A 10,482-nucleotide genomic window follows, 5' to 3' on the forward strand; every position below is an offset into this window, starting at 1 on the left:
TTTCTGGGGCCTTACGAATTTACATTTCCAATCAATCGTGCGTAGACACAATCGCCAAAGACTGCTCACAACAAAGTGACACCTTTCAGTTGCTTTTTCATTTCTTTGACGACTTTATATAAAAGGAAGAAATTGCTCTAAGAAAAAAAGGGTGAACTGCGGCTAAAAAGCTAAATAGCTCGGCCTTTCATCAGGGGTCGAAGCCACAAAAAAAATTGCAGCAGCAAACATTATTCATCATCATAAACAAGCATAACACATTTCGTGTTCTCGCCGCAACTTACAGAAACCATTTATTTCACCGCGAAGCACTTTGGGTTGGGATGAGAGAGAGAACTGGATCTTTTGCCCCTCTTATGAAACCTGGGTGGGGGGATGGGGGAAAGAAAAAACAGCAGCCAAAGTGGCACAACCACCCCATCGATTCCGGGGCTTCAGTCAGATATTCTCATTTCTACTTCGAGAAGATCCTTCACAACCTCGTATGTCACGAATGCAATCGCAATGGACGGAACCACCTGAAACCAAAGATAAAAAACAATATTCTCGACAGATAAACTTTGTCATCGGATTAAAGCTGATGAGGAGAGAGAACTACTCCTACCTTGACCGAATTGGGGACGAGACCCTTGTATAATGCCCCAAAGCCTTCATGATGCACCGTTTTCCTGAATGCATCAACCATTCCTGTGTATTCCAAGGGAGCACTACTCCTACCTTGACCTGTCACAACCGAGGCTGCATCTTTCCAACCCACCATTTGCATTCTTCTGCGAATGACATCGAGCGGGTACGCAACCGTCTGCCCAACAGTTCCAGCAACAGCACCGCATCCAAGTCTTGTGACCACACTCAACTCCGAATCTTCAACAAGACCATATGGGTTAGATTTAATTAACCAATCCTTAAGCGATTCGTATACCGCAAAATTGAGGCCTACATAAGGGATCTGCAAACAAAACAAATTCTCTGTATGAGCAACCAAAATTTGGTTTCATAGGTTTATTTGTCATGCCTTCTGTAAAGAAAACAATCTTTACATGTGTGTCATGCCTCTTTTAGGTTTATTACTCCAAAATTTGCAGACGGTTTATTAAATTAAACAGTCTAAGAAAAATCTAATGAGCAAAAGCATCTTAGGGATTGCTAGATATAAATAGATGTTTGCCTGTACTTAATGAGCGATGCCGCCAAAGATAAGGAGAATACTTACTACTCCTATGACAGATGGAAGCCACCCTTTGTACAGAGCTCGAAAGCCTTCTTCACGGTAGACAGTACCCAATGCATGGAACATTCCTCTGTACTGGTAAGGCGACTTTTCAGTCTGCATTGCCAAAGAAAAAAAGAGACAAGGGGTATGAACAAGATCTAGAGGATCAACCATATCACAAGATCTAGTAAAAACAAGAAAGTGCACCTGAACTGTAATTCTTCCACGGACCATATCCATTGGGTAAGTGGCCGACATAGCAATAATTCCAGCACATGCTCCAGCCCCAAGACGTAATACAGGAGTGAGCTGAGCTTCTTCTGCATGATTGACACAAAACTATATGAACCCACCTACACCGGTTCAGCTAGCGACTGATTTTCATCCAGTGATCAGGACAATTTATGGAATGGAAAGAGAAAGAAAAAAAAAAAACCTCTCAAAGAGAGGCATGTGTTTGCTAATTTCCTTGAAGTGACATAAATATATAATAATATAACATGACCAATTACTGCACCAATTAACAGCATTCAATTAAGTACGCCAATAAAAAATACAATATATAAGGATAGGTCATACCATTGCCTGATTGCTGACGATAAAGCCACAAAATTCCACTGTGACAAGTTACATATCCAAACATCAGTAGTCATACAATATTGATTTGCAAAAATAAGAATACAACCTAATCTCAGCTACAAGGAATTAAATAGATGGATAATCAGAAGTCATTTAGCACAATTCCCAGACAACGTTTGGACAAACCCAGGGAAATCATCCAGTTATCCTTAATATTACACTTGAGAACTTAACGTTCATATGGATTTGAAATTAAACCACTAAAAAAACTATGCTTTGTCAATAGTTTATTTTTGTCTCTAACAAAGTTCAAAGCAGTTGCAACCATGCGAACCCTGTCTTTGAAAAAGGATCTCATAAGTAATAAAATCAAATCCCACATGATTTTTTGCACTTGGTTTTACCTGGAACACTATTCACAATGAAATTCAGTCTAAGCATGTGAACAAAAAAAACTTGTTCCAAGTTGTAATATGTGCCCAATGGTAGATTAGATATTTTCTTATTCAAGATTTCAGATCAAAACTCAAACATTAGCTGAAGTATAAATAAGACCACAGAATACGAATTGATAATGATTAATCTTATACCCTCATTATGCTTGTCCCAATCAAAACAAACCCTATTTACAAAGAAATATCTCTGCAATAACATATGAGCGTCCAACAGATGGACGTCCATCCATGCCAGTTTTATCCGATGGAAAGAGTGAAATTTTGAACCACACGCCCAACATTCTGCATTTCTGTGCTTAATTCCACTGAGATCTCCAGATACTCTACACGTACTTGTTATAATATTAAATTTGCTATAATGTCATTGCAGTCTTGAACCCAATAAGCCCTTAGCTGACACAACCAAACCTCTCCACTAGGACACTGCTACTTACATTTGACATATTCATAATCAAAACAAGAAGAAAAAAAGCAACGAGAAATATTTGCCAAATGCAAATTAATATCTGTATACTTGTTACAACAAAACCGGACAGCATATTCTAGCATGCATGAAATAATATTTTTCCCATCAACCTTTGACACGGACACACAAACCACTTGAAAAGTCTGAAAATTTTTGAAGTCTTGCAGCTTATGATCAAAACTTCAGTCCAAGACATAAAGTTTGAGAATATTTGGATGTTGATCGTCAACAAGACACTAGAGGTGCAAATCTGTAAAGTTACTTGTCATCTAAAGTGTAGCTATGCAACTATTTTGCTCATCACATCCAGTGAACAAATTAGAATAGCATGTGATCCATAGTATTAGTAGTTTTAGCAAAACATTTTCAAATACACTAAGACTTGAGCCACGGATTAAGTATATTCCAGCGCATTAGGTTTTTAAGCCAATGCACAAGTCCGAAATAGTGGTACAAGAAGCAAAATTTATATCACAACCAACACAAAGATACCAAAAACGAAAAATATCACATGCCAAATAAAAATCATTTCTTTGATATTTTCTTTTAACTGACTTTCATCTAAGTATAAAACCAAGAAAGCATCCAAGAATTTACCTTGATGCTTGTTCGTAGCTAAAAAACTTGACTGCCGAATTGGGGACAATCCGTGCACAGTTAGTACCATTGCCTCTGAATAGTCCTCGTAAACCCTCAGATTTCCATATATACTTGAGGCCTTGGATAGTTCCATTATATTGAATGCTATGAGGATTTTGAACCTGTATTTACAACAAAATCCATATTAGTAATAAATCAAGAAAGCCATGTTGTTCAAAGACTTGTTTCTGTTCAAAACTCACACAAATGCCAGAATTAATGAACAATATTGAACATAGCATGATAACTTCAGTTGTATTGCATTAGCAAATTAGTTGTGTTGCGCTGGCAAAAATACCTGCATTTACAGTTGTATGCAATTATATGTGCACGTTAAGTTAAAAATAAAAGGAGCTTCAAGATCTGGTCACATGAAATATTGAAGCTTAATTTGTATATCTAAAAAACCAAGAGGAATCCAGACACCAATGGAAAACTTAAAATCTCACAATTGATGTCCAGATGCTTATCTTGTTTACCAAGTGACAATGACATATCCAATTGAAAAAATAAGCCAACCCCATCAACCATCTCTATAGTATAAAACATCACAATAAAAAAAATGCTTCATCATGCCTGCGAAACCAACTGGTCCAATCAAGTAACCCCATTTTTATTGCATTATGCTATCATCACTATATGCATCATAACCTCATGAGGTATAATACACTTGTCTAGATGTAGCATAAGATCTCATTTGAAAATCTCACAAGATTAGTGATAAGATCATTTAGTCTCATATTGGTTGAGCAATAGAGGAACCAAGGACACATAAACCTCCCGGGTCTCCCTTACCCTCAGAGGCGCCTTTTGGAGCCCACGTGCTCCAAAAGGGCAAAACCTTGTAGGTACGCTCATCCATTCAAAGCGGACAATTCCTCACGAGCCCATTGCACCCGGTGATTACAATAGGCGCTCGGGCGAGGCGAGGCGAGGCCCGAGCGCCTCGCCTCATTTCCATGTGACGCGCTTGAAAGAGGCCCAACGCCTGGGCGCTCGCCCGAGCCCAAGCATCGAGGGCTTCGGGCGAACGCCTGGGTTAAACCAGGCGACCAAATCAGATTTTTAGGTCTGGTTGGTCCCCGATGCTTTAGTTGGTTCAATCGAACCAACTAAATCACCGATGTCAGGCTCCCTCTCGCGATTTCCCCGACTTCCCCAACCCTAGGATGCTCGCGATTTTGCCGCTGAGATTTCTTCTCCGCTGTCACTGCTCACTGCTGCCGCTGCTCGCCGCTGCCACAATCGCTGCTCGCCGTTGTTGTCGTCGCGCGCCGCTGCTGTCGCCGCTCCCTGCTGCTGTTGCCGCTCCCGCTCCCACTCCCACTATCACTTGCTGCTCCCGCTCCAACTACCACTATCGTTGCCTCAACAGCCTCGATCTTCTCATACTCTTCTCACTATACTGTTAACAGTATATTAACAATATACTGCTAACTGTATACTAATAATAATATTTTTTTATTAGATTAATAATATATTATTTTAATTTTAATTCTATTATTTTTATTTATTTAAAATTATTTTTAGGTTTCAGAATAAATGGCAAGTGTACAGAGCAACTTAATAGATTTGATGTAAAATTTTATTGTTTTGATTTTTGAGACATTCTATTAATGTGACATTGTGATTTTGTACCCAATTATCTTAATTTAATAACATATTTTTTTATTTAAATAATTATATTATAATTTTTTTATATTTTAGCGTCTCACTTCGCTCGGGCGAGCACCTAACGCCTCAAGCGTTTTTGGACCTTGGCGCCTAGTGCTTTTTAAATCACTGATCGCACCAATGACCGCCGACTAAATGACTTATCAAATTGGCATTAGAAGAAGGGCCCTTGAGCCCTTGGCTCCCCTCCAGGCGGGAGCACTGATAAGGTCATTTAGTCCCAGATTGATTGAGTAGGGGAACCAAGGGCTCATAAGTCCCCCGGGTCTCCCTTACACTCAGAGGTGCTTTTTTGAGCCCACGCGCTCTGAAAGGGTAAAACCGTGCGGGTACGCTAATCTGCCCAAAGCGAAGAATTTCTAACAAGCCCATCGCACTAGTGACTGCCGACTAAGTGACTTATCAAATTTGACACCCACCGTGGGTCGTATCGGATTCCTGCTGAACCTCGTCGAGCCTACGATTCATGGCTTGGAGTTATGCCTTCATCGAGTGTTCTCAGGAGTCGACAGACTGGGCCTCAGACTCTGTCAGGGTTTTAGTGCGGTTTGGCAAAGCGCTACACTCCGCGGTTGGAGGGTGTGGTGCGGTGTCACTCATCCCTTCCGACCGAGGAGGTTCTTGGAAGATGGGGCGTGGACTCTCCAATTGAGCTTCAGGTGGAGGATGTGCAATCGACGACTGGAGGGCCGGTCGTTGCGTGGAATCACTAGCTGCATCAACTGGGGGAGGAGTGGGGCGATGGCTTGCATCATGTCGATGAGGGTTTGCAACTGTTGAGAGAGGCCCAGGAACGCCTCTGACGGAGCAAGGGGCCCATTCCCAATCCTAGGGGGAAAGTCCTGGGTCGTTGAGTAGGCACCAGTAGAAACAGAACAAAGGCTACTCTTAGAATTATAAGGACGGCCAATTCGTACAAAAGGAAGGGTATCAGGGGAACAAACAATTAGTACCAGCACTAAAGTTCTTGTATTATAGCCAACCAAATCAATTGAGTGATAAGGGGCTGTGATAAGTTAATATCTGACTGCATATTGATTGAAGTGAAAAATGATTGGCTGAATCAATCAACCCAAACTTGGACAACGAAAAATCAGCTTGTCGTTTCAATTCAGATCAGCCAATCGGACTAGAATTGATTGACTCATCAATTTCATTACACTACAACCGACTACGATATATCTGGTGACTGGTTGTCAGAACCACTTACTATTGCAGAAACAACCAAATCGGTGTCTACCAATCTTAAAACCATGGGATATGAATAATTGGTTCGATGTTGATCAGATCAACAATACACTAAACATCAGATCCGTCTCGATAATCCTAATCTAATGATTGCATGCTTATGATATACATATGCTTGAGCAATGGTAAAGGGCAAGCAAAGGAACAACTGAAAATGATCTTATTCAGTTTGACTGCCTACAGTCTATGAATTTAACATCATCTGCTCACAAGCAGAGCCATTGCTTAAATCCGAAACAAACGGAAAAGAAAGACAATGCTGAAATCCAATTGTACTTTCTTGAAGGTATTTAGAGCTTACATGCTAATGCTAAGCATGGAAAATGCTATATTCTGGTCCATCGATAATTGGGTAGGAAAATTTTTATTTCGAAGATTCACCAAATGAAGATGATAGTTGCAAAGCAAATCCAGGAAAAGATACATTGGAGTCCTCGATGCCAAAAAGTATTTGCATATCATTAAAGACCGTGTCAATTTAAAAAATAACTCCCTAGATCTCAGAAGGCAAAAAGAAATAATTTATCTCACTACACACAAAATATTCTAAAACCTCAACAGCTACAAGAAAGCAAAAGAACAGATACATAAGTATTGCACAGTTACACAAAGGGGTGAAAAGAACAGTCGTTATACCTGAAGCAGGATTTTTAAACGTTCAAGTGGAGCAACAGCAGTCCTTGATCTGCAAAGCATTCATACAATGAGACAGTCTATGTGAAGGTTGTATATACAATACTATTGTAAGATACCAAATTGTAGTGTGAATGTACTAAAAAGACAAATATATTCCCTCTGTAACATCAGATTCAAATCAGTGACAACAAATAAACAAATGCAAGCAAGTGAACTTATTCTCATAGAATTAGGACTCCCTTGCTCATCAAAAGATCAAAATTATTCATTTGTTAATATCAAAGTAGTTGCAGTCTTCCATATGGCAATGGTGAAAAAATATGTTCGAGTGAAGTGATAAGGTAGAAGACCATCAGAGAAAGAGAGAGACAAGAAGGAAGAAACAATCCAGACGAAGTCAGTCTTCTAATTCAGAAAGTTCCTCCAGGAGTAAGAATGCTGCATATCTATCCGCATGTAGCTTACTTTACATATATAATATTTAACTCTTTTAAACCTTTCAGATAAATTGGAAAGCCTAATCATAACAGTATACATTATTTTATAATATTTCAATCAAAATTTTCTTTCACTTAACCACTCTCACCAAAAAATTAAATCAGCTGATTTCAAGAAAAGCAGTTACCAATGAAGTTTTGAGCCAACCAAAATTTAAATAGATTGATACTGAATCACCAATTTCAAGACTAACACCAAAAGTATTTTGGCACTAAAATAGGCCATAACTAAAGTAGAAGTCCAGTCGACAAGTTATGCAATCCAAAATATTATAGTTATTATGCAGGAAAAATAAACAAACAAATACATAAGTAGCAAGCTTTAATATTTACTACTTGCCATAACAAAGCACAGCTGCATAGGTCATCTTTTAACTCAAAAGAAAAGTCTGGAAGATGACCAAACCATGATATTTTTCTTAACACGAGTTAACAAGTCCTCATTCATATCATGTTTTTAATTTTATGTACATTCATGATTTCAAACACTTGGAAATATTAATTGGGAATCCAGGATCGGTCTACTGCACAGAAGCCATGATCAGCAGACGACTTTGAGGGTTTGTATTTGCCTTCTGAATAGAAATGGAAAATTCAATCTGAAAAATGTTAATTCGTCGTTGGTGCAAAATCAATACATTGATACCCTAAAATCCATTTAAAAATCTCGAAATAACAAAATATTGAGCAGGCAGAAGGATCATCAAGGTGGAACCTTACAAGTAAATCTATGACCATCATGTTTGACCTAGAAGAATGTGACTAGCAAGACCAAAATATCTATAACAAATAACAAGAAACCCAAGTTCCAATACGTCATCCAAAAGAGCAGAACAATTAATAGTACACCCCATGTGGCAAGAATCAGGGTATATGTGTATCTTGCCTCTAAACTACCATGGTCCAGAGCAATTCACTTTCTATGTAATTGTGGTTTACATCAAAATCAACAGATATTAAACTAATTTAGCATAACACCCTCCTAATTCTACCAAGTAATTGGGTCTAACATCCAAATTCATCTACCTAGACCATCAACCGACACTGACCAATTACTCTCATTCATTCGTTTTTATAACGTTCTAAAAGTTCCTAAATTGTTATGTCAGTTGTGTGTCATACCTCCGAGCAGACCATACATTCTGACGTTTACAGAAAGACTAGCAGACTAAACAAGAAGGTTGACCAAAGAGGTAATATCATAAAAATATAAAACACCATGAGCAAATGTCCATTACGCTCATATTTTCGCTGCCCGAATAAAAAGTCAGAAAAGTTGAGTTTCATGCTCGCTACAACTACTAGATAGAGTTTGAAGAAGCAAGAAACTAAACCAACCAATTTGGCAAGCATCAAGACCCATGCCAGGGTCAAAAGACCCAAACAAACAAGCAAGATTTAAAGATCTTAGGGAACAGCAGGTGAAACTTGGAAAGCGAAATCACCACCGAACTCAAAAGGAAAAAAGCAACGGAACTAGTCGGATGGGACAAAGAAGAAGAAGAGTTGAGTTTCATGCTGGCTACAACTATTAGGGCTCGCAGAAGCCAGAAACTAAACTAACCAATTTGGCAAGCATCGAGATAAAAGCTAGGGTCAAAATACCCAATCAAACAACCAAGAATTAAAGATCTTAGGGGACAACGGGTGAAATATGGAAAGCGAAATCGAAAGGAACAAAACATCGAGACTAATCGTACGGGAGAAAGAAGGAGAGAAGGAAGTCCAATTTAACAATCTATCCAAGAAAACGGACATGCAAGTTTCAAGAAGGAGAAAACGAAACAGACAAATACGGTCAAGAAAGAGATTCGGAAGACTTACACTCCTCCCGCGACGCCTCCGGCCACGAGGGACTTGCAGATGCTGACGACCGCGTAGCCGGGGGCCTTGACTCCCTCCCTCGCGAGCTTCGCCTCCTCCGCGAGATTCACGATCGTCGTCACCGCCGACTCCCCCGTGCTCTTCCCCACCACATCCTCCGACGCCATAAAACCCTACAACAGGATCGAAGCGGCCTAAACCCTAAACTAAACTGGACCTGGGGGAGAGCACGTGGCTTGTTCAGCGATCGACGGGAGACGAGGAAACAAACAAAGGCGGTCTGTCTCCGATTCCTCCGACTCTTCTCCTTCCGCGGTGAGAGGCAGCGGAGCGGGAAGGGGGGAGGCGGTGGCGGCGGTAGGGTTCGTGTTCGAATGGCGTCACTCTCTTTCGAACACATAAACAAGTGAGCGAGTGAGGAATAAAGGGAAACAGGGAGTCACTTTTCTTGGGGTATTAATATATAAAGAAAACCTGTGTGTTACTCGTGCGACTTACCTTCCCGCTCACCAGTCTCAGTCACCCCAAAAAAAAATCAACCTGGGTCCCAGAGATTACCCGATAATCATGGGGGTAGCGAAGGTGAGGGCAAACATCGGGTGAAAAAAAGTATTGCTCGTTAAGAACCGGTAACGATGGATTCCCAGAGGCCATCAGCGCTATGGGAGTCGCCGGATGACGATCAAATTACGAAATTAACCCCCAACACAGTCATGTTTCTTCGAAGAAACAAAGGAAAGAAGAAGGTTTTTATGTCTTCTTCATCTTCAGAAAACGCATGTCCTGTTTCTTCTCAAACCAAAAAATGTCATTCTTAAGGTGGTGGCAAGGAAGATGAAGTGTTAGAAGCAATGCTTAAGGTGGGTAAGCATCTCGACGTATATACTACAATAAAAGTGGGTAAGCATCATGATGTCTCGATAGACAGGCCATGTGTTCATCATAATGCAAACCTATTTCATCATGAGTTGCTCGATGCATGCCCGAGACTGTTTTCATAAAACTCGGGAACGACAAGAACAGAGTAATCAGCTTCATCCACACACGCAAAAGGCAACACTACATGCTAATGACGGGCCTAATCGAGCCATGGTTCATTGTCGATGGACTGCTCTCCTACTGACCGAAGAACGCAGGCATCGGGGCTTCGTCGATGATGTATTTGAATCGGCTCGACATCTTTTTCTTCTTCCACTCCGAGAAATTTAGCTCCTTCCTGTTTGTTATCACGAACTCTTTTCTTTATCGTCA

At 40.2% G+C, this 10,482-nt stretch overlaps 1 protein-coding gene across 1 annotated transcript; it reads right to left on the reverse strand.

Moving 5' to 3' along the window:
- Positions 1-157: 157 nt before the first annotated feature.
- Positions 158-9,654, reverse strand: LOC135635470 (mitochondrial adenine nucleotide transporter ADNT1-like). Its single transcript, XM_065146559.1, has 8 exons — positions 9,232-9,654; positions 6,911-6,959; positions 3,311-3,474; positions 1,793-1,830; positions 1,421-1,533; positions 1,214-1,327; positions 605-949; positions 158-518 (listed from the first exon to the last, which is right to left on the reverse strand). Exons 1-8 carry the CDS (start codon positions 9,396-9,398, stop codon positions 435-437), a joined length of 1,074 nt encoding a protein of 357 aa, XP_065002631.1. The 5' UTR covers positions 9,399-9,654; the 3' UTR covers positions 158-434.
- Positions 9,655-10,482: the final 828 nt, after the last annotated feature.

This window comes from Musa acuminata, chromosome BXJ1-3 (assembly GCF_036884655.1).
Source record: "Musa acuminata AAA Group cultivar baxijiao chromosome BXJ1-3, Cavendish_Baxijiao_AAA, whole genome shotgun sequence".
NCBI classification, from domain to species: Eukaryota; Viridiplantae; Streptophyta; class Magnoliopsida; order Zingiberales; family Musaceae; genus Musa; species Musa acuminata.

What these genes read in the sequence shown, in the direction of transcription:
- LOC135635470 (XM_065146559.1), bottom strand. Translation starts at nt 9,398, where the DNA reads ATGGCGTCGGAGGATGTGGTGGGGAAGAGCACGGGGGAGTCGGCGGTG. An exon ending in AGCTACGAACAAGCATCAAG is followed by an intron (nt 1,831 to 3,310) that starts GTAAATTCTTGG and finishes AACTTGTCACAG; the next exon opens with TGGAATTTTGTGGCTTTATC. An exon ending in GTGGAAGAATTACAGTTCAG is followed by an intron (nt 1,328 to 1,420) that starts GTGCACTTTCTT and finishes TTGGCAATGCAG; the next exon opens with ACTGAAAAGTCGCCTTACCA.